Genomic DNA, 22,365 nt, shown 5'->3' on the forward strand with positions numbered 1-22,365 from the left:
GATTATTTGCATGCAGCCTTGGAAACGTTTATTTTTGCTCTGTTAGTTCCAGAGACCAAATAAACCAGGTAGATTTCAGGATGAAATGTATAACTATATACGTCATCAATATTATTCCAATAGTAAGAGGTAAACTGGAACAAAGCTGTATACTAGTAGTAATATTTATCTTTGTTTTTACAGATGATAATCTGACACAAACAGAGGTCATAGTGACAACTGAAAAGTGAGTGTTGGAAAACAACAGTAAACAGATACTGACTTTGTTGTTTGTGGTTAAGTGCAGTTGAGCAGGTTTTGACTATAGAAACGACATAGTTTCTGAGGCTGTAAATCTTTACGGGAGCAGAAATCCTCATCTTTCTCTTGTGAAGCTGTGGCTGGACTTGAACAGCTGACTTTGTGGTTAGCAGTCCGATGCTTATCCTACTGCTGTGCTCCTAATGCTGGCTTTAGCCAAGTTGAAAAAGAAAAGACATTTCAGTAAAAAAAAATGAAGAAAATGATTATATTCTGTGCTTGCATTTAAGTCAAATAGACCTATGTTCAAATCCTGACTGCAGAGTTTTAGCTTTGGGATCTAGAGCAAAATCTTTCTGAGGTTTTGTTTCCTTGTCTATAATTTGGGTTGTTGTGAGGATTATATGAGATAGAATATGTAAAGTACAATGTTTGACACAGTGTTTAAATAATTATTAAAAGGAATTAGACAGCTAACACACTGTATTCCATCACATTTTAAATCAAATAAAGATTAAGATCATTAAAAAAAAAAAAGTATCTTCAAGATTTCACAAGGATCCTTAACCTTCTCTGACTTACTAGATTGCAGAAAATATGTATGAGAATTGATCCAAAAGAATACGCCAGCACAAAAGATGATCATTCTCATTTGTCACTTCTGTGGTAGAAGAGAGTCATCAGAGGTACAGGGATGTAGATACATGGCTTTCTTATCATTAAAGAAGCATGGCTGCTTGGGGCCATGGTTGAAAAAAGGGATATATGAGGGAACTTTTAAAAGTTCCTGGGAAAATTCCTTTAGTTCCATTTTCTACAAACTTTTTGAAGCCTCTGTTTATTACAACAGGACAGAGACAAATTTTGTCTCTTTGGGAGATTACTAAAATGCCTAATTTAAAAAATATTGTGACTCTTTTATAGTTTTGATTTTTTTGTTGTTGTTCTAACATTTACGTTTAGGAAACAAGTTAAAAACATCTCTCGTTCATTTTATCCACTTTCCTTTTGATCTTAGTTTATGTACCTTTCTTTGAGAAAACATTGTAAATAAGAACCTAGTAGGAAAAGAGTCAAGATGAATTTTGAAAAATGAATTTTTAAAAATGTGTGATTAAACTTTTCAAATACAGTAAAATCTTCCCTGAGTAAGAATAATAAAGAAGAGTTACAAATACTTAGTGTTAAGCAAATCTTAAATCTTTTAATAATAAAATAGGGTGAAAGATTTTTTTTTTAAAGTTTTTATTGTGATTATGTGTTAGTTTACATGGGTGAACATTATCTTTACATTCATCCTATCGTATTTTGTTTCATTGCAATGATCACAATCCCCTGCATACATCATCAAACAACCAAAGGGTTCACCCCACACTCCTGCCCCAGCCGCCAGCACACAGCCCCTCTCCCTCCCTGAGTCCAGAGTCCCCAGCCACTCCTTCTGTACACTTCATCATCTCTGCCTCCATCCCTGGTGTCACTGCCTCCCCAGACAAGGTCTCACACTTAGCTTTTCTCCCTTGAGGCTTCCAAGATCTCCACTCCTAGACTGCAAAATCAGCCACTCCCCTCCTTTTGTTTCCAAACATTTACATTTACCTTTCTGACACTCACTGTCAGAACTGATAGCAGTCATTCCCTACTGAACCACAGGAGTCCTTTTCCCCTCACCTTTTATCAACCCCATCCAGACAGGTTGGAAAAAATTCAGTAGAGATTCTACCTTTCCCTGTATCCTCTGGAGCTAGGTTCCCTATTGAAAGCTTGGAAGCCAGTCACCTCTTGCCTTTGTAGTACCTCCATTTTGAGTAGCCAATGTCTAAGTTCCCCATCCCTGTTGTCCCTGTGTACCAAGGGGGTGGAAATGATCCTTATGGTAGAGATTTGTCCGCTGCTTTTTCATACTGCCCCCACAAGCATAGGTCAAGTTCATCTACTTGTAGTGGGTTACTCTTCCTTTCTTCTTCTTTCTAACTCTAGTCGTGTTCTGATCATCCAGCCAATGATGCCAGGTCAAATGGGTACTGTCTGCAAGTGTGGGTATTGTTGTGCATCTCCCCCCACGTCATATCAGCTGGATGCTTCACACTGTGTTCTTGTCCTCTGGGGCCATGTCCCTGCCCCTGGGCCCTGGAATCCCCAGATCTCAATCCAGGTTAACAGGAGTCTATTGTATGTGGTTGTATGTAGTTCGCAACTTCATTGCTGTTTTCCCCCCACTTCCCCTTAACAGTGACCATTGTGGTCAGCAGCAAGACCGTATGCCTGCTAGTGTATTCCATCTGAATTTGTGTCTTGGAACAGGGTTTGCCTTGAGGAAACTTGACCACTTGCTTTGATGGCTCCCTGGGGAACAACTTGCTTGTTCTTGTAGTAGTCAATTGGACTGCTGTTACTGTTTTTGATTTTTGTCCTGCTGGCCTTTCTTTCAAGATGTGTCTTCTGTTCTTCTATCTGCTCCAGACTGGTCTGCGTGTTTTTTCAAGTGGAAATGACCCATCTCAGAAGATTCTGGATGGGGATCAGGACTCCACCTATGGTCTTGTTCAATGCAAAGGCTCTGCAGGGAGCCTCCTTCACTGGGCAAGTTCTAGCCCCATTTTAGTTATTCCAGACAGTTATAGGCTGAAGAGTGACTTACAAGTTGTCTCTGGTGATGTTTCTGGCTATTCCTCACTCTCCCCTTCAAGTGTCTGTTTTACATTAGTAGGCAAGGCTATCAAGATTCAAAAGATAGTCAAGCAAGGCAAGAAGTGACTGGCTTAAAAAAAAAAAAAAAGAACTGACTGGCTTCCAAGCTTTCAGTAAGGAACCTAGCTCCAGAGGATACAGGGAAAGGTAGAATCTCCACTGAATTGTTTCCAACCTGTCTGGATGGGGTTGATACAAGGTGAGGGGGAAAGGACTCCTGTGGTTCAATAAGGAATGGTTGCTATCAGGTCTGACAATGATGTTGGAAAGGTAAATGTAAATGTTTGGTAACAAAAGAAGGGGAGTGGTTGAGTATGCAGTCCAGGAGTGAAGATCCCTGAAAGCCTCAAGGGAGAAAAGCAAAGTGCAAGACACTGTCTGGAGAGGCAGTGATACTAGGGATGGAGGCAGAGGCAATGACATGGACAGAAGGAGCGGCTGGGGACTCTGGACTCAGGAAAGGAGAGGGGTTGTGTGTTGGTGGCCGGGGGGCAAGAATGTGGGGTGTACCCTTTGGGTGTTTGATGATGCATGCAGGGGATTGTGATCATTGCAATGAAACAAAGTACGATAGGATGAATGTAAAGATTTTCACCCATGTAAACTAACACATAATTCACAATAAAAACTTAAAAAAAAACAAAAGAGGAGTTCTTAGAGGAAACCCAGGAGAAGGGAGAAAGTTTAGGGTGCCCCATGCTTCTGATGCCAACGTCTGTAGTGTTAAACACTGAAGAAAGTTCAGGCAAGAAAAGCAATAAAACACCTGATGTGACCTCCATCTCTGTCATTCCAAATCTCCATGGAAGCAGTTTGATTTTTTTTTTTTCTCACACAGAGGCAACCCTGCATCTTCTGCATCACATGTTGCTGTTGTTACGTGCCATCCAGTTGGTTCTGACTCATAGTATAGACTTTCCAAGGAGTGACTGGTGGGTTTGAACCACCGACCTTGCAGCTCAAATTGACCTTGCAGTCTTATGCATTACCCTACAGTGCCACAGTAACCCTTAAGATCCAAATGTCACATAGGAATGTGAAGAAACTAAAAAATGCATACTTTTGAGGAGTTAACTTGCTGTTATTGTTGTTGTTAGATGTCATCGAGTTGGCAATAGAATGTAATACTGCCTGGTCATACGCCATCCTCACAACTTGAAACTGAGTATTTCTCCAGACAAATCCATAGGACTTGCCAAACTCACACCTCAGTGGAACATTTCCTAATTTGTATTTATTAGAATGTGTTTTGTTTTATTATGATAATCAGTGTAATTAGGGAAAGAGAAGGAGTTTGTGGTTATGTAAAACTGAGAAGAATTACGCTAAACAGCATCTAGCCTGTTTACATCCTGTAGAACATCTGAGAGCCCTGAGTGTACTAATGTGTATTTTGCTTATTGTGGAAGCTGGGGAGGTGGGATATTATCTCACACACAGTTCTTCTAGGTCCTAACAGGTTTCTATGAGTTAGAATCGAAATCAACTTGATGGCAGTGGAGTGAAGTGGGGGTGTTCCATGGCACACAGCTGGGTGAAGCAAAGCTTCTGAGGGTACATCAAAAAGTACTGCCATAAATTATAGAGAACTTTATTAAACAAAAATATCAAAACGTGAAGCTATTGTTTCTCAACATCTCTTCCATCTAGGCCCATATGCTTCTGAAGGGGGTGGTTCCATTTCTCTATACCTTCCCCAAAGAATTCTGGACTCTGATTTATACCACATCAAAATGGCAGTTTGGACATCTTTGAGGGATTCAAATCATGTTCCTCTTTATTTTTATTAAGTTTTTATTGTGAGGTTTACATGGGAGAACATCAGCTTTACACTCGTCCTATTGTATTTCATTTCATTGCAATGATTACAGTCCCCTCCATGCATCATCAAATAACCAAAGGGTACACTCCACAGGCCCGTCCCCCAACCACCAGCACACAGCCCTTTTGCCTCCCCAAGTCCAGTGTCCCCAGCTGCTCCATCTGTCCACGTCATCTTCTCTGTCTCCATCCCTGGCTTCACTGCCTCTCTGGGTAGGGTCCCGCTCTCCGTTCTTCTCACTTGATGGTCCCAGGGACCTCCGTTCCTGGGCTGCAAAATCAATCACTCTCCTCCTTTTGTCAGAAAACATCTACCTCTATATTTCCTACCCTCACAGTCTCGATGGCACTTAACAACAACAACAACAACAGTCAGGCCTAATGGCAATTATTCACTATTGTACCACAAGAGTCTTATCCCCATTTGCTTTTGCTGGCCCAGTTCCAACAGATTGGAAATCATTCATAGGTGATTCTGCCTTCCCACTCCCCGTCTGGAACTAGGCTCCCTCTTGAAAGCTTGTAAGTAGTAACTTCTTGCCTTTATAGGCTCCCCCATTTGGGGTAGCCAATGTCTAAGTTGCCCATCCCTGTCAACCCTGTGTACCAAGGGGGTGGGAGTGATTCTCGCTATGAAGATTTGTTTCCTTCTGGTAGCATAGTGGTTACGAATCAGGCTGCTGATCTCAGCAGTTCGAAACTACCAGCTGTTCCGCGGGAGAAAGATGAGGCTTTCTGCTCCCATAAAGATGTACAGCCTCAGAAACCTTATGCAGGGTTGCTATGAGTTGGAACCTACTCCACGGCACATAGCAACAACAATGACATCCATAAGTATAGGTAAAGTTCATCAAATTGTAGCAGGTTACTTTTTTTTTTTTTTTCTTTTTTCCCTCTTCTTTATTCTTCTAGTTGAGTTCTGATCATACAGGCATCGAAGCCAAGTCAAGTGAGTACTATCTGCAAGTATGGGTGTTCTTGTGCATCTACTTTTACTTCATATCAGCTGGATGCTTCACTCTCCACTCTAGTCCTCTGTGGCCATGTCACTGCCTCTGGGCCCAGGAGTCCCCAAGTCTTGCCGTACTGTTGGCCATCCAGGTCTCCACCCAGGTTCACAGGGATCTATTGAATGTGGTTGGGCTTAGCTCACAACTTCATTGCTGTTTTTTCCCCCTCTTCCCCTTTCGGTGACCAATGTGGTCACCAGCCAGACCACATGCCTGCTCATGTATTATCCTTGGGCCTCAGTCTTGGAAGGGGGTTTTCTCTGAGGGGTCCCAACCACATGCCTTGATGGCTCCTGGGTGAACAGCTTACTTGTCCTTGTGGTAATCAATCAGACTGTTGTTATTGTTTCGGATTTTTCCTGCTGGTCTTTGTTTCTCGAAGTATCTTTTGTTCTTCTAGCCACTCCAGGCTGGTCTACTCATCCTTTCCAGTGGAAATTTCCAACCTAATCGGTTCTGGATGGGGTTCTGGATTCCACCTATGGTCTTGTGCAATGTAAAGGTTCCACAGGAAGCCTCTTTCACTGGGCAACTTCTAGCCCCCTTTAAGGTATTCCAATCAGTTGTCGGCTGAAGACAGACTTACAAGCTCTCTGTAGTGAAGTTTCTGGCTATTCCTTTCACACCCCCCCCCCAATCAAGTGTCTATTTTACAATGGTAGGCAAGGGACACCAAGATTCAAAAGACAGCCAAATATCTTAAAATTATTCCCCTCATTTACACCTTCAAACAATGCCTGAATCCCTGTATCCAGGAGCCCTTTTGTTCCAAGGTTGTGAATACATTATCATTTACCTCTGTCCCACTTAGCCCATGCAAACCTGCCTAACTATTCTCCCATCAGCCTTGTTCTTCCATTCCCCTCCCCTTTCTTGTGTATTGCTCCCCCACCCACCCACCCTGTGCACCCAAGCTATCCTGTGTCTATTCCCTACCATGTGCTCTAAACTTCTGTTTGTTCTTTTGGCAGCCCATGGCACTTTCAATATTTTCCTCCAATATCATGACTCAAAAACATCAATTCCTCTACAGTCTTCCTTATTCACTGCCCAGCTTTTACATGCATATGAGGTTATTGAAAATAACCTGGCTTGGGTCAGGTGCACCTTAGTCCTCAAGGTGACATCTTTGCTCTTCAACACTTTAAAAAGGTCTTGTGCAGGAGATTTGCCTAATGCAATACATTGTTTGATTTCTTGACTGCTGCTTCTGTGAATGATGATAGTTGATCCAAGAAGAATGAAGTCCTTGACAACTTCAATCTTTTATCCGTTGATAAGAATGTTGTTTATTGGTCCAGTGGTGAAGATTTTTGTTTTCTTTACATTGAAATGCAATCCATACTGAAGAAGGTTGTGGTCTTTGAACTTCACCAGTAAATATTTTAAGTCCTCTTCACTTTCAGCAAGCAAGGTTGTATCATTTGCATATCGCAGGTTGTTAATGAATCTTCCTCCAATCCTGATGCCACGTTTTACTTCATATAACCCAGTTTCTTGGATTATTGGCTCAACATTACAGGTTGAATAAGTATGGTGAAAGAATATAACCCTGTTGCACACCTTCCTTAAGACATCCAGTGTTCCCATGTTCTGTTCGAACAACTGCCTCTTGGTCCATGTACAGAATCCTCATGAGTACAAGTAAGTGTTCAGGAATACCCATACTTCGTAATATTGTCCATAGCTTGTCATAATCCACACAATCGAAAGCCTGTGCATAGTCAATAAAGCACAGGTAAACATCTTTCTGAAATTCTCATCTTTCAGCCAAGATCCATCAGACATTAGCAATGACATCTGAATCCAGCTTGAACCTCTGGAAGTTCTCTGTCAATGTGTGCTTGCAGCCGTTTCTGTATTACCTTTAGTAAAACTTGACTCACATGAAGTATCAAAGAGATTGTCCGATGATTTCCGCATTCCGTTGGATCACCTGTCTTTGGAATGGGCACAAATATGGATCTTTTTCAATCAGTAGGCCAGATAGTTGTCTTCCAAATTTCTTGGCAGAGATGAGTCAGTGCCTTCTGTGCCACCTCACTTTGTTGAAAGATTTCAATTTTTATTCCATCAATTTCTGGTACCTTGTTCTTTGCCAATTCCTTCAATGCACCTTGAACTTCCTCCTTCAGTATCATTGGCTCTTGATCATATGCTATCTCTTGGTTGAACATCAACCATTTCCTTTTGTTACAGTGATTCTTTGTATTCCTTCCATCTTCTTTTGATGCTTTCTACATCATTCCATAATCTTCCCAGAGAAACTTTCAATAACGGATGTTGAGGCTTGAATTTTTTTCTTCAGTTCCCATAGCTTGAGAAATGCTGAGCGTGTTTCCTTTGTGGTTTTCTGGTTCCAGATCTTTGCACATTTTGTTGTAATATTTGGCTTTATCTTCTCAAGCGGATCTCTGAAATTTTCTGTTCAGCTCTTAGACCTCCTAATTTCTTCCATTTGCTTTAGCATCTCTACAGTGGAGAACAAGTCAGTGTGTCTTCTGACATTCATTTTGAACTTTTCTTTCTTTCTTGTCTTCTTAATGACTTTTTTGTTTTCTTCGTGTATGATGTTCCTGATGTCATCCCACAACTCTTCTGGTCTTCGGTCTGTAGTGTTTAATGTATCAAATCTGTTCTTCAGATCTCTGAATTTAGGCGGGATATATTCAGGGTCATATTTTGGTTCTTGTGGACTTGTTTTCATTTTCTTCAGCTTCAGTTTGAATTTGTATGAGTAATTGATGGCCTGTTCCACAGTCTGCCCCTGGCCTTGTTTTCACTGATGATATGGAGCTTTTCCATCGTCTCTTTCTGCAGATGTAGTCAATTTGATTTCTATGTATTTTATCTGGCGAGGTCCATATGTGTAGTCATCTCTTATGCTGTGTAAAGAAGGTATTTGAAATGAACAAATCATTGATTTTGCAGAATTCTGTAATGCATTCTCCAGCATCATTTCTGTCACGAAGGCCGTATTTTCCATCTACTGATCCCTCCTCTTTGCTCCCAACCTTTGCATTCCAATCACCAGTAATGATCAATACATCTTGATTGCATGTTTGATCGATTTCAAATTGAAGAAGTTGGTAGAATTCTTCAATTTCATCCTCATTGGCTTTAGTGGGTGGTGCGTTACTTTGAATAATGGTGGTATTAACTGGGCTTCCCTGTAGGCACATGGATATTATCCTATCACAGACAGCGTTGTACCTCTTGACTGATCTGGATTTGTTCTTTTTGACAATGAATGTAACACCATTCCTCTTCACTTTGTCATTCCCTGCATAGTAAACCATGTGGTCTTCAGATTCAAAATGGCCAATACCAGTGCATTTCAATTCACTAATGCTTAAGTTATCGATGTTTATGCATTCCATTTCATTTTTGACAACTTCCAATTTTCTCAGATTTCTACTTCGTACATTCTATGTTCTGATTTTCAGTGGATGTTTACAGCTGTTTCTCTTCATTTTGAGTTGTGCCCCTTTAGCAAATGAAGGTCCCGCAGGCTTTTCTCCCATGGGCTTTACTCCATTCATGTCATCACACTCAACTCTATTTTGAGGAGGCAGATGTTTGTTAGATGAGTTAAAAATACTTTTTGTCAGTTTTTTCCTTCATGACATGCTATTAAGGTGTGTTAGCTGAACATGATTTTTAAACCCTTTGTCTGTAGCATCACGTCTTTACAGTGTAGGATAAATGTCAACCATCCTATTTTAAGATACAGTACAAAAAATTATCTATGTTGTAGTCAGGCATCTTGGTGGTGCAAAGGTTAAGTGCACATCTGCTAACTAATAACAGCAGTTTGAATGCACCAGCTTTTCTGCTGAAGAAAGATGTGTCAGTCTGTTTTCCTAAAATGTACAGCCTTGGAACCCTTTTGGGACAGTTCTACTCTGTCTCACTGAGTTGTAATTGACTTGATGGCATACAAGGATGACACGTTGAAACAATAATAGCCATATAAAAATCTAGTTCCTCTGACACCAAAAGTCTGGTGAGTTTCAAATAGAGTTCCTGAATGCAACTTTGATTTTCTTTCTTAAAAACACAATAGAAAACTGTGCCAGTTGTTTTAGAGTGCATGTTTAGTTATAAATGGAGGCTCTCGAGTATGTTAAAATCAATAAAAGATCACATCCACTTGTTAGTTATTGAGCTTTCCCCCCCACATGTTTTATAGATTTTGCTGCTAATAGATTTTGAATGTCATTACATGGATATATGAGGATCATATTGTGATATGAGTTTACATAAAGCATTATTGTAATATCTGTCCTTAGTCTTGAAGTTAAATGAAAAAGGGTTTTAAACAGAAGAAACTACAGAAATCATGAAACTCAATGGACCTGACACACATTTTTTTTTTTCTCGTTTTAGATTATCTTCAAATTTACAGCACCATTTCAGCTTGTCGTCGGTTTATTCACATTACTTTCCTGACACAGGAATTCCAGAAGTGACCACTTGTCATTCCCGAAGTGCCATAACTGTGGATTATATTTTCTACTCTGCAGAAAAGGAGGATGTTGCTGGGGAGCCAGGTACATTTTGCTAGCTAGCATGGTTAGTTGTTATTGTTGGGTGCTGGCAAGTCAATTTTGACTCATAGTGACCTCATGTGAAAGAACAGAACATTTCTTAAGGTTTTTCAGGCTGTCATCTTTTCGGGAGCAGATCTCCAGGTCTTTCTCCTGCAGAGCCACAGAGTGGGTTTGAACCTTCAACCTTGAAGTTAGCAGCTGAGCACAAAACTGTGCCACGAGGGCTCTTAAATCATAGTAGGTACATTTTCCAGGCCGAGATTAAGGAAGCTGAACTTTTAGGTGAAATTCTAGATTTTTTTTTCCAGTGGAAAGATTGAGAGTCTATTTGAAGAAATCAGCTAATTACCTGCATATGATGAAGGAGGCAGTGAAACGCTGCAAAGCAAATTACTGCCTGAGAATTCAGTTCTCAACATGACCCTCCAATCCCAGTTATCTTCTGAGTTACAGGTTGTTCATTTTACCCTTGTATTTTACTTGCCACGAATTTACTGTTTCCTGTGACAACCACTGAATAAATTATGTCAATCATCTTTTTGTGCTTAAACTTTCTAAAAGCTTGCTGCCTTCATTGTTGTTGCTTTTAAATGATGTTGTCTCGATTCTAACTCATAGTGACCTTATATAGGGTTTCTGAGGCTTTTATATCTTTGTGGGAGCATAAAGCCTCATCTTTATCCCACAGAGAAGCAAGGGGGCTCAAACAGCTGACCCTGAGGCTCACATTCCAGTGTTTATTGTAAGAAGCCACCACCTCCCCATACTGTCTTTAAGGGGGTAGAGAAATTAATAATGTATATTTGGAATAATTACTGAGGAAATTTATGAGCATCAATTTTGGTACTATGTTTTGTATTAAATAGCTCTCAGGGACCATCCACTGTTTGCCAGCAATTTTCAAAGTATAGAGTCTCTATACCACATGTGCTACTTTGCTTTATTAATAATAATTGGTCTTTTTCTTTCTCTTCATTTTATTATGCATGTCTCAGTGCATCAGTCCCTATTAACATATAAAATTGCTTAGGTAGTAAGATGTTGTATGCAGAATTATAAATTGGTACACTGTGGTCTAAAGATAATGGTCCCTTTGTTACAATTGAATATGAAAGCTTGTGTGGGTTCTTTTCTCCCTTGTGACATCAACCATTGAAAATATTGCCTTCAATTTTATAGTTTCAGGTAGGAGAGGACTGATTATCTTGTATTTTAATGGTACTTTCAGGAAAGAAAGCATTTACTGCTAGCTTTACTACTAAATTCATTTTAGTTGAGCCCAGTGTCCATTTTTAATGTTTCTTAATAAAACAAAATAGAAGGCAACATTGTCGGACTATGCTTATACTGCCAACAACAGTTTTGGCATGTGGACCCTGGAATGTTGTATCTATCTAAAGAAACATCTTTAAGATGACTTTGTGTATTTAAAAAAAACAAGGATGAAAAGTCATGTTTCCTTGTATGATGCAGTGAAATCAGGTTTAAAATATTAACCACAGGATTTAAAGTAGAGAAGAAAATGCAGTTTAAAATAACTGGAAGTCAAAAAAGTACATTTATATTTGCTTTTCTGATTTTTTACCCCCTTCTTACTGGGGATAACCTTATTAACACTCAGGAGCTACCTTACTTCATTTCATTAACTAGATCAACTCCGCAAAATGTTTACTGCTTTAAATTTATAGGAAGTTCTTACAGTTGTCATGCTGATCAACATTCACTAGGTGGCGGGAGAGAGTCATGAGCCAGCATTTAAAATCTTTTACTGTTCAGAGTTTTGGTAACCTAGTGGTTACGGTTACAAGTGAGGCTGCTAACTTCAAGGCCAGCAGTTTGAAACTACCAGCCATTCTGTGGAAGAAAAATGAGGCTTTCTAAACCCTATACATGGTCTCTGTGAGTCGGAACTGACTCTAAAGCACACTACCACCACCACCACCACCTTTTAGAGAAAGTCATCTTTTACTCTTAAGAAGCCCTGGTGGTGCAGTGGGTATGCATTGAACTGCTAACCTTAAGGTTGGCAGTTCAAATCCACTAACCACTTAGTGGGAGAAAGATGAGGCTGTCTGCTCTCGTAAGTATTTACAGCCTCGGAAACCCTAAGGAGCAGTTCTATGTCCTTTAAGGGTCACTATGTGTCAGAACCACTCGATAGCACTGGTCTTTTTTTAGTCTACATCTGTGGGTAATGATTCCATGAGGCCAAATTATATTGTTACTCTCCAGTAAACTTGCTACATGCAGCTCCAGGGTGTGTAATGGATAAATTTCTTATGGAATTGCCAGTTCCAAATTACTCTTCACATTCTTACATATTATATTGATATTTTCTTCTTATAAATTATTTGTAAAACTTGAAATAGAAAAAAATATTTGAAACAGGAAGATAGTTGGAAATTGCTGTCTGAGGTTTTAATTAGATTGTTATTCAGTAAAACTTCAATCATAGTCTAAAAGATGTTTAATATTAGTCTTCTGGAGGACCTCCAGTTCTGTATCGTTGTTGCTTAGAAAACAGACTGTATGATTAATTTGCAATAGCCTGGTGACAATGTTTCATTAAACGTTTATTTTTTTAATATAGGAGCGGAAGTTGCTTTGATTGGTGGCTTGAAACTTCTAGCTAGACTGTCACTTCTTACAGAACAAGACTTATGGACTGTTAATGGACTTCCAAACGAACATAACTCTTCAGATCATCTGCCTTTGTTGGCTAAGTTCAGACTTGAGCTCTGACTCTTTCATTACTTACATAATTTTGTTTCCATCTTACATGTTTGTTTTCAAACAACATACAGTTGTTAAGAGTTTGCATGTAATTTTTACGTTGTGGAGTTTCTGAAGAGATTATGTTTAATGCTTGAAGCAGGTAGAAGAAAAAAGTTTACAACAGTTTTCTTTTTTAAAAATGAGAAATATTTTCCTGATAAATGAGATCTAAATGCTCTTTATTGTGAAAGAGATGTAAATTTTCTTCTAGAAATTTTATTTATTTGGTTGTTGTTGAGCATATACACAGAACACACCAATAGTTTCTACCAGTCCAATCCAGTGACATGGATTACGTTCAAGTTGCACAACCATTCTCATGCTTCTTTTCCAAGTTGTTCCTCCCTTGTTAGCACAAACAAATGCCCCTTTAGTTTCCCATCTAACCTTCTAATGGCTATTGTCGATTTGACCCTGTATAGATAGTTCTTAAAAGAGTATAATGCTTAAGACAGTCTTTTTTTTTTAAAGTTAAGACTATTGTTCAGTTATGTAAATGTTTTTGGTTGTAAATCTTAGTAAAATTGGCAGACATTTTTTAATAATGTATCTTCTTTAGTCCTCTTAGTAAAGTAGTTCATGATTTGACAAGCTTTATAATGAATCTACAGTATTTTTTAGTTCTTGAAAACCTCTGATCACTACCTTTCCACAAGGCCTGATTTATTTTGGGAGAAGCTTGTTGAGTCCCAATTAGTTCATTTCAGAAGTCACTGCATCGGTCACAAGTGTGCAACTAAGGGGCTTGGTAATTGCTTTTTAAATTCTACGCCATGATTACTGCATTAGCTTACTCTATTGAACTGTTTGCTCTGCCTGCATTTTGTTGGCTAAATGTTTAGGAGATATGTGAAGAGCCATCAAGTCAGTTCCAACTCCTGTCGACCCTGTATAGGTTTTCCGAGGAATTTATCTTATAAAAGTCTTATCTGAGTATTTACCCTGCAGTGCCACACCAGGACTCCTTAGGATATATGGTGGTGATGGTGGTGGTGTGCCGTGGAGTCGGTTCCACCTCATAGTGACCCTGCATGGGGTTTCCAAGGCTGTAAATCTTTACAGGAATAGAAAGCCTCATTTTTCTCCCACAGAACAGCTGATAGTTTTGAACTGCTGACCTCATAACCACTATGCTAGTTACCATTAGTAATCACTAGTAAATGGTACTTTACTCAGCCCAACCCTTTCTATCCTGCAACAGAAGTGAGCCCAAGAGAAGGACTCACAGGGATTATTATGCCGTTGTTTCCCTAGCAATTGTATTCTATTTCCTATTTAGCTTCTAAAATGGATCCCTGGATTAGGCAAGAGGCTTTATTGTACAGAACCAGTTCTAGAGAAACTTACTTTATTAGGAAAATTGTCTTCGAAACAAAGTGGCAGCTATATAAATGTAGTCATGTCTCTGAAACCTACAAAGCCTGCAAAACTCTGGTAGTTTAATACCCAGTTGGAGACCTATTATTAAGTAGGGGTTTCAATTCTTAGTTTTACTGATTTCATTTCTAGAATGGTGTCTTTCACAGTGATTCACCAGCCTGAGAAGATGGTGCTGACATTTTTATGGAGTGGTTAAGAGCAGGTCTGTCTATCCTGCAGTTGGCTTTATAGAAGTATTTGAATCAAAAACTTGAAAACAAAAAGTAAAAAAAAATTCTCTATTTTAGACATTGGGATCAAAGAAGTATGTGCTTTTTTACTAAGAAGTAATTTTTCACTGAATTATAAAAGTTTTTACAATGGGTTTTCTTAAGAGAATGCTTCATCCTAAATAGGAAAGCCAGTAGTTAGTTCATAGTCTTGGATTTTAAAAGGTTTTGTACAAAAGCACTTACAATTATTTTTTAAAAATCAGATGAAAACCCCAAAGAGGGTATGTGGGTTATAAGAATTTGCTTAGTAAAAATTGTACTTAAAATTTTTTTTCATTGTTTTTGTTTTGCTCTGCATTATTAACTATATAGCTCTAGGTTTTTCTGCATTCTATAGTAATAGTTGGTAGAGTATTATTATATATCCTAATTTGTAGTTATCACCAACTTATGGTCGATAGTATAATTACACTTTTTAGTGCTGGAGAAGGAAAAATAGAAACTCATTAACCATTGCTTTCTGTTGTATGACTTTATCAGCAAACAATATAGAATTACTGTTAACAAACTTAACATCCCTCAAAGCTTGTGTGAAATTTTTTTCTATCCTGATAGTGTGATTTGTGGCTTTTTTTTTTTTTTTTTGCATACTTCACTTTGCTAGTCTTGATCTGTAAAACTGCTCTCTATAGAATCAAGTAGTATTTTATGAACTGGAGGCCAAAGGGACAATGTAAATCCTCACAGATTTTTTAAAGCGCCTCTAGAAGTACTTGTCTTTACTTTTTTAATGTTTTTTTTGGGGGGGGGCCAGAAGGGTTTGATAACTCTGCTAGAGCTTTGTATATGCTTTCTAAAAGCAATAAATCTAGTTAATTGCCAAAAATTAAATCTCCACACTGTTCAAGTGCCATTCTATCCCAGTTTTTAGTGGAAAAAGGAATTGTAATGAAGTTTTGTTTACCTTTTGATATCAAGATAATATGCATGTGTGAAATCTCATCTTGTTTTAGAATTTAGCAACTGTCTTCTTTTAATCCTTTGCTTTCTTAAAAATCAAAGGTAGAAATCTAGAAAGTCCAAGGGGTTAGGGAAACAGAGACTTCAAGACATTTGCATTTTTATATGTAAATTGCTTAATAAATTATACTAAATACACCTGTGCCAGAGGGCTTCATGGTAGGTGCACTTAGGTGTAAGCTGGCCTGTTTTCTCTTCTAAACTATTCCATTACCTGTTTCAGCCTTTATTACTCAGGTGATGCAAAAATTAATGAACTGAGATGTGCCAAAATAGAGCAATGGTTGCTATGGTGGTGGTGGTGGTGGTGGGGCTGCTGACCTTGAGGTTAGCAGCCCGACTCGTAACCACCCAGAGCTCCTGGATGGTTGCTATAGAATCTGAAAACTGTGAAAGAAGAAAGGTGAGAGAATAATTGGTTTACTAAAACAAGTATATAATGACAGGATAAGAGAAACACCACACTAGCTTACACATTTTTTAGAAGAAACATGAACCCTAAATTTCCAGGATGGTTTTATTAGTCTCATGCTGGGTAGAAACATACAAGTGATGAGAAAAACATGAACTTGAAACATGCATTTAATCTGGCATTTTCTAAAATACCACTGTACAAGTAAGTGTTCATTGACTTAGAAAAATACCACTAAAACAATCACAGTTTTTCTTAAAGATTTTAAAAAAGAATGTATTGGCCAAAACAAAGTCCAAGAGAATAAACAAACTCAGGATTGCATGTCAAAAAAACTGTACAGGATTGTACATAAAACTATAGGTTACAAAAGCCTCAAGTATAATAAGAATACTGAATTAAAATTTCCAAATTTCTATTTATCAATATCTATTAAAATCCTTATGAAATAATTGACTTAGAAAAAGTGAAATGCTCATGATTTCAGTGTATAGAAAATACTAAATATCACTTTCTGAAATAAAGTGTACTCCAAACAGCACAATGTCTAATCTAAAATCACGATTTTCTGTCATCCATTTAAACTTTGCATATATTGCCATGATGGCTTTAGCGCAAATTTCTCTTACATTAATCACTTTTTTAAAACTGTATTTCAAATCATCTTTCAGTTTTATCTTTTGAATTATAACCAGTCTTAAAATCACTTTGGGGGGGGGTAAAATGTGCCCTCCTTTTCTTTTCCCCCTTCCTTTAACAGTGTTTTAATTAAATGATTACACTAGGATTTAGAAGTTTGGTGCCTTTCCCGTCTCTCTTTAGAAATTAACATATTCCATAGGAAATCAAAATAGAATAACTAAGAACATTTAAAATGCTTTGGGAAGTGCATTTTAAAATAAAGAGATTAGGGTGGAAGAAGTTAGGTTATGTTAAATGAATCACAAGCCAAGTGACATATAGTATGTATTAGCACATTAGAAACTGTTTGCACTTATATATATATATTTTTTTTTGTGTGTGTGTGTGGGGGGGGGGAGTGAGTGCATACAACTATTTGACATCCTGTATTTTAGAAGGGACAATACTTAATACTTAGCAAATCCCATTCCAAGTTCTTAGAATGGTTGCAAAATAATCTGCATGTTGGCTATAGTAAAGTTTTGGATTGATAAACAGAAGGTATTTATCTCTAGAGACGTGACAGTGAGTCCATATTGTTTAGGATGAGAGTGAAATGACTTTTGGACAACTCCAGACTTCTCAATACATGGGATATATCTGGGTTTGTCTTGGGAAGCTATACAAAGAGAACTCATTTTAAGTTGTACTGATGATGGTGTTCTTGCAGAAAGTAATACAGATCAGGACTTTTAACCTGCATTTTCTTGTCATTGTGGTGTACACATACTTGGTCGTATTCATGAGTACATTTCATTAATAATAGATTTTGTAAGGAAAAGTGAGTTCTTGTGCCCGTGGCTGAGGTATAAAGGTTTGCTTTCCATGTCACTTCCACAGGTTTTACTGATGAAGAATCTCAACGAACAGATTCTTTTTCTTTCTTTTTTTTGTAATACCCTTTCTATAACCACCTTAGGTCACACAAAGCCAGAAAGAAGCAATGAGACTAAAGTAACACTTAGTAGCAGGCTTCACTTTAAATCAATTGGCATGGGTACTCTTGATAACATCCAGCCTCTGTCTGTTGTAGTTATTCTGTGTGGCTGGCAGCCAGAAGTTACACTGTAACTAGCATATGCAGGCCAGATATTTATACTGTGCTTCATGGATTAATCACACTATAAGGTGTAACACTGAATCAGAAGAGTATTCCATTTTTAAAAAGTTCTCTCTAATTCATTTTATTTTCCACTACTAATTCCTAAATGTCATGAAGTGGTACCTAAAAGCAAGGTACTGGGGGGGGGGAAGTCACATTATGTCACATTTGGTCTTAATATAAGACATCAGACAGAAAACATCTCTAAATAGCCATGAGTCCTCAGAACCAAAGCCTGACTCAGAGCTTAAAACTCAGAAGCATTGTGTACAACAACAAGGTTATCTGGTTCTCAAGACCTACTGATTCCCTCCTGGCCTTTCTGGGGGTGTTAGAGGCAATCGCAATACTACTAAATCTGTGCAACACTGCACAACTTCTTGTGCTTTTTGCTGGAATCTGCAAAGTTTAAATGTCAGTGACAGAACAATACACTAGCTTCTAAACAGTTTTGTTTTGAAAGGACAAAACCTGCTGTCAGTGAATGCTTTTAAGAAAGATTAAGAAGGAAATAATTCCAGGATCTTGAAAATGGGTTCCCGTATTGCCAGAAGAATTTCAGTGCTTTTTAGTAAAACACTTGCATATAACACCTTAAATCTCATCACATATGTGCACCAGGAAAAAAAATTAAAATCTCCAAATGTGGAGTTCCCCATGAGAAATACTGGGGAAACATACAAATAGAATATTAAAAAAACAAAACACCGTTAAGTTTGCATATCTGATGCCAAGATGCTGAGGTAATACTGACTGCTTAAAAACCCCCGCCCATCTGTGTGTTTTATTGCTGAAGAAGACATTAATACTGATTGAGTTACCCTACTGTACCCAAAATGGGAGAGGGTTTCATGAACACTGGCTACTGGTGAGGCATAATTTTCAAAGTAAGGAAAAGAAAGTATGCAAAAATTCAGCAATACAAAACTACAGTCATGGTTGCTGCTGTCCTTGAAATCTCGAGCAAGGGGACAGTCTAGCCCCAATTGGGTTTGTTACTTCACTTTCATGGTTGCCCTTCATGAATTTTGTAAGGTTCATTGTTTCCACCCCCTCAGGTTCTATTTCCAGGTGAATCCTGAAAAATAAAATCCACACATTCCTAATAAATAGTCGCCGTTCCTCCTGAAGACACTGGGTAAAGTGCAGAAAGAAGCACTGCAGAAGCTCTCTTACTGGCCACTATAGCTGAGCTAAATTCGGATTTGATAGCCCACTTCATTCAGAGTGCTGAGGTCAGCCACCTTCTTCTCAGGCAGTGCAGGCCTAAGGGTGAAAGACAAGAAAGGCAATGGGGACAGGGATGAGACAAAGTGAATTTAGCATTTTCAAGGGCCCCCCATTGTTTTCCTAACCTTTCTGATACTCCCTCTGCTAGCCCCTATCTCCCAATTGTACCTCCTGTTCTGAAATGCACCTTTCAATGTAGAACTCAGAAGAATTTACAGTTGGCTAAATTCACATGTTCTTCATTAAGCTGTAACTTTTGAAACCCACTATTTGCAAGCCTTGCAAGCTTCTGAAAAAAGGCACTAAGACTATATGGAATGGCTTCCTATAGTGTGTGTACTCAGAGGGAAGGCCAGGAACTCCAACATGACCTACGTTCCCATGGTGAGCTGTTTATCTTTGATTGCTGTTGTTAAGTGCTGTAGAGTTGGTTTCCATCCACAAGGACCCTGTATAGGGTTTCCTAGGAGCAGCTGGTAAGCTTGAACCACCAACCTTGCAGTTCAAACTGACTTTGCAGTCCAGCACATTAACCCACAGCATCACACAAGGACTCCAACAAATTATCTTTGATAGAGAGCTAGTATTCCAGGATTGCGTATATAAAATTTTAGAATTCATCTGAAAAAAGTACTATAAATATGAAAATTCAGTGGAGAATCACCTTTGTTCCATTAAAAACATGCCTTAAAGCTCTTCTTAGTATAAAACTACAGCTGAGTGCCTGTGAAGTCATGCAAGAAAATACTTCACCCTGGGAAACAGTCATCCAGTAACGCTTCACCTCTTCATCCATGACATTTCCTAAGTGACTATGCAACAGAAAACTATGCCTAAGCGTTCTCGCAGTTTACCTCACAATTTTTTATTGTGCCTCTTCTCACAGTCTTTGATCAAGAGTTAGTGAGACTGTAAACCAAGTTTAGGATGTTGAATACTTTTAGTGAATTCTATCTCAAAGGAACCAGTTTGATGGCACTTAGCAATTCAGAAGTTGCACATTTACCCATTTCTTTAAGATCAAATAAATTTTCAAGTTAAATTTAACAACAGTATGAACTTTGTTTTTTATATATATGAAGATAAGAGTCCCAGTGTGGTGTTGTAAGAATCAGCCAAGGTTGGCAGTTCAAACCCACCATCTGCTCCTCGGAAATGCTACAAAGGGTTGCTGTGAGTTGGAACCAACTTGATGGCACTTAATAATATACGAAGATATAAATGTTAGGACATTTCTTGGATTATACTTTAAAAATTTTTCCTAACAGCAAATGGAGTCTGGGTGTGGCACTGTAGGTTAACACACTGGACTGCAAGGTCAGCTTGAACCATAAGGTCGGAGGTTCAACCGCTCCTGGGAAACCCTCTACAGGTTTGCTATGGGTCAGAACCAACTTGATAGCACTTAACTACAGCAGCAAATGGTTTTCCACTGACATCCAAGTGGTCCGACTCATTCAATGTTGTTAGAACTACACAGACCATCAACAGCTTGCTTCTACACCATTTGAAGGGACTCCTAGTATGGTGCTGTAGGGTCAGTCAGCACTGGTCTACGAACCAGAAGGTTGACAGTTGAAACCCACCAGCTGCTCCTCAGAAACCCTACACGGGGTTGCTGTAAGTCAGAAACATAGCATTTAACAACAATAACATTAGAAGCTTTGGCAACAAACTCCACCCCACCCCACCCCCTTACACGTACACACTTGTTTCAGAGATGGAAAGATAATTGGGAGTCTATGATCATCCTCTCCTGAAAAGTTATTCAGAGTAATCGAAAAACCCTGGCTTGCTACTCCATCCTCCTAAAATAACTTGTAACTTTACTTCTCTATTGCATGGGGTATAACTTACGTGTTTGACCATATGCCCTGGTTTTATAATTAAGATTTCCGAGGTTCAGGAAAATAAGCTCTGGTGATACAGTGGGTTATGAATAGGCTGATAACTGCTAAGTCAGCCGTTCGAATCCAATGGAGAAAGGTAAGGCTTTCTGCTTCCGTAAAGATTTACAGCCTCAGAAACCCTGTACAGAGTCACTATGAGTCAGAACTAACTCTACATACAGTACACAACCACTACCACCAGGATCGGGAACCATGCCTCTTCTTGTGTCTCTTACGGTGCCTGGGACACACAGAGGATGCTAATAAAGATGGCTGACTGCTGGTAGAACTCTCAAAGAATGCAGGTAGACCCCTGCCTGTTATATCAAAGGAATCAAGACTTCTGACCTTTAGGGGGATGGTGTCTACCTAACCCATTCTGCCCTGGAAGAGAGCCATTCCCTTTAAACAGAGCCACTGCCTACAGGCCTCAAAGAGTGGCTCCCAAAGCCCACAGTGAGGACGATTTCTGGCTTGGTAGCTAAAGAAGCATAATTTTGTTTGGGAATTCAAACTTCTATTTCTGTCATAGCCCGTAGTTCACTAAATGTGGGGAGAACTAGGATTCTTTCAGACAATCAAGTTTCAAGAATCCATATGTATCTGATTCTTTCTGCCATAACTAATTTGGAACTTTCCCCATCAAACTGCCTGTAAGTTAGCATCAGCCTAAGGTAAATGTGGTTAGAAAGGTACACCTTACACTGTTACAAAACTCAGTAATTAAAAATCCACTTACCTGTATGATTTCCACACTGGCTTTTTTGATTTTGTAACTACGTAATCATAACTTTGTTGTTAAATGCTGTTAGGCTGGTTCTGCTTCACAGCAACCCTGTATAGGGGCTTTCCAGCCCATAAATCTTTGTGAGAGTATAAGTTCTATTTGTATTAATATTTTTAGTTGATGTTTTTAATTATCTGTGTGTGGCACACTAAGTTAGCTTTTAATACCCAATCTCCCCCAATTAAGGTGCTCTGGTAGGATAGTGGTTATGAATCGGGCTGCAAACTACAAGGTCAGCAATTCAAAACCACCAGCTGTTCCATGGGAGAAAGAGGACAATTTCTGCTCCTGTAAAGATTTATAGCCTTGGAAACCCTGTACAGGGTCACTATGAGTCAGAACCGACTCCACAGAATGTAACCACCAATCACTCCCCCAGTTCCTTAGTGAACACCTCTGATTTTTACTTGGGCACAGCTAACCAGAATGAAATACATTTTCTGGTCTCCCTGTAGCCTAGGGTAGCCTGGGGGATTAAGTTATAGCCAATGAGATTTAAGTGGAAGTGTGACATAGCAGTTACCAGGGCAGCTTTTTAAAAGACAACTGGTAGGTACTCTTT

The 22,365-nt window shown here is 38.9% G+C and overlaps 2 protein-coding genes across 3 annotated transcripts in view; one reads left to right on the forward strand and one right to left on the reverse strand.

Moving 5' to 3' along the window:
* ANGEL2 (angel homolog 2 (Drosophila)) overlaps positions 1 to 13,057 on the forward strand; it is a 28,301-nt gene extending 15,244 nt beyond the window's left edge. The window contains exons 7-9 of the mRNA XM_006834013.1: positions 184 to 226; positions 10,152 to 10,315; positions 12,906 to 13,057. Of these exons, the coding sequence (XP_006834076.1) occupies positions 184 to 226; positions 10,152 to 10,315; positions 12,906 to 13,057 (359 nt within the window). The remainder of the gene's footprint in view (positions 1 to 183; positions 227 to 10,151; positions 10,316 to 12,905) is intronic.
* Positions 13,058 to 18,746: 5,689 nt separating this feature from the next.
* VASH2 (vasohibin 2) overlaps positions 18,747 to 22,365 on the reverse strand; it is a 48,213-nt gene continuing 44,594 nt past the window's right edge. Inside the window, exon 7 of one of the 2 annotated variants that reach the window (XM_006834014.1) lies at positions 18,747 to 19,163. In XM_006834014.1, the coding sequence (XP_006834077.1) occupies positions 19,091 to 19,163 (73 nt within the window). In that variant the 3' untranslated portion in view covers positions 18,747 to 19,090. The remainder of the gene's footprint in view (positions 19,164 to 22,365) is intronic. The other variant, XM_006834015.1, reaches the window with a different exon arrangement.

The sequence above is a fragment of the Chrysochloris asiatica genome, unplaced genomic scaffold (assembly GCF_000296735.1).
Source record: "Chrysochloris asiatica unplaced genomic scaffold, ChrAsi1.0 scaffold00009, whole genome shotgun sequence".
Lineage (NCBI taxonomy): Eukaryota > Metazoa > Chordata > Mammalia > Afrosoricida > Chrysochloridae > Chrysochloris > Chrysochloris asiatica.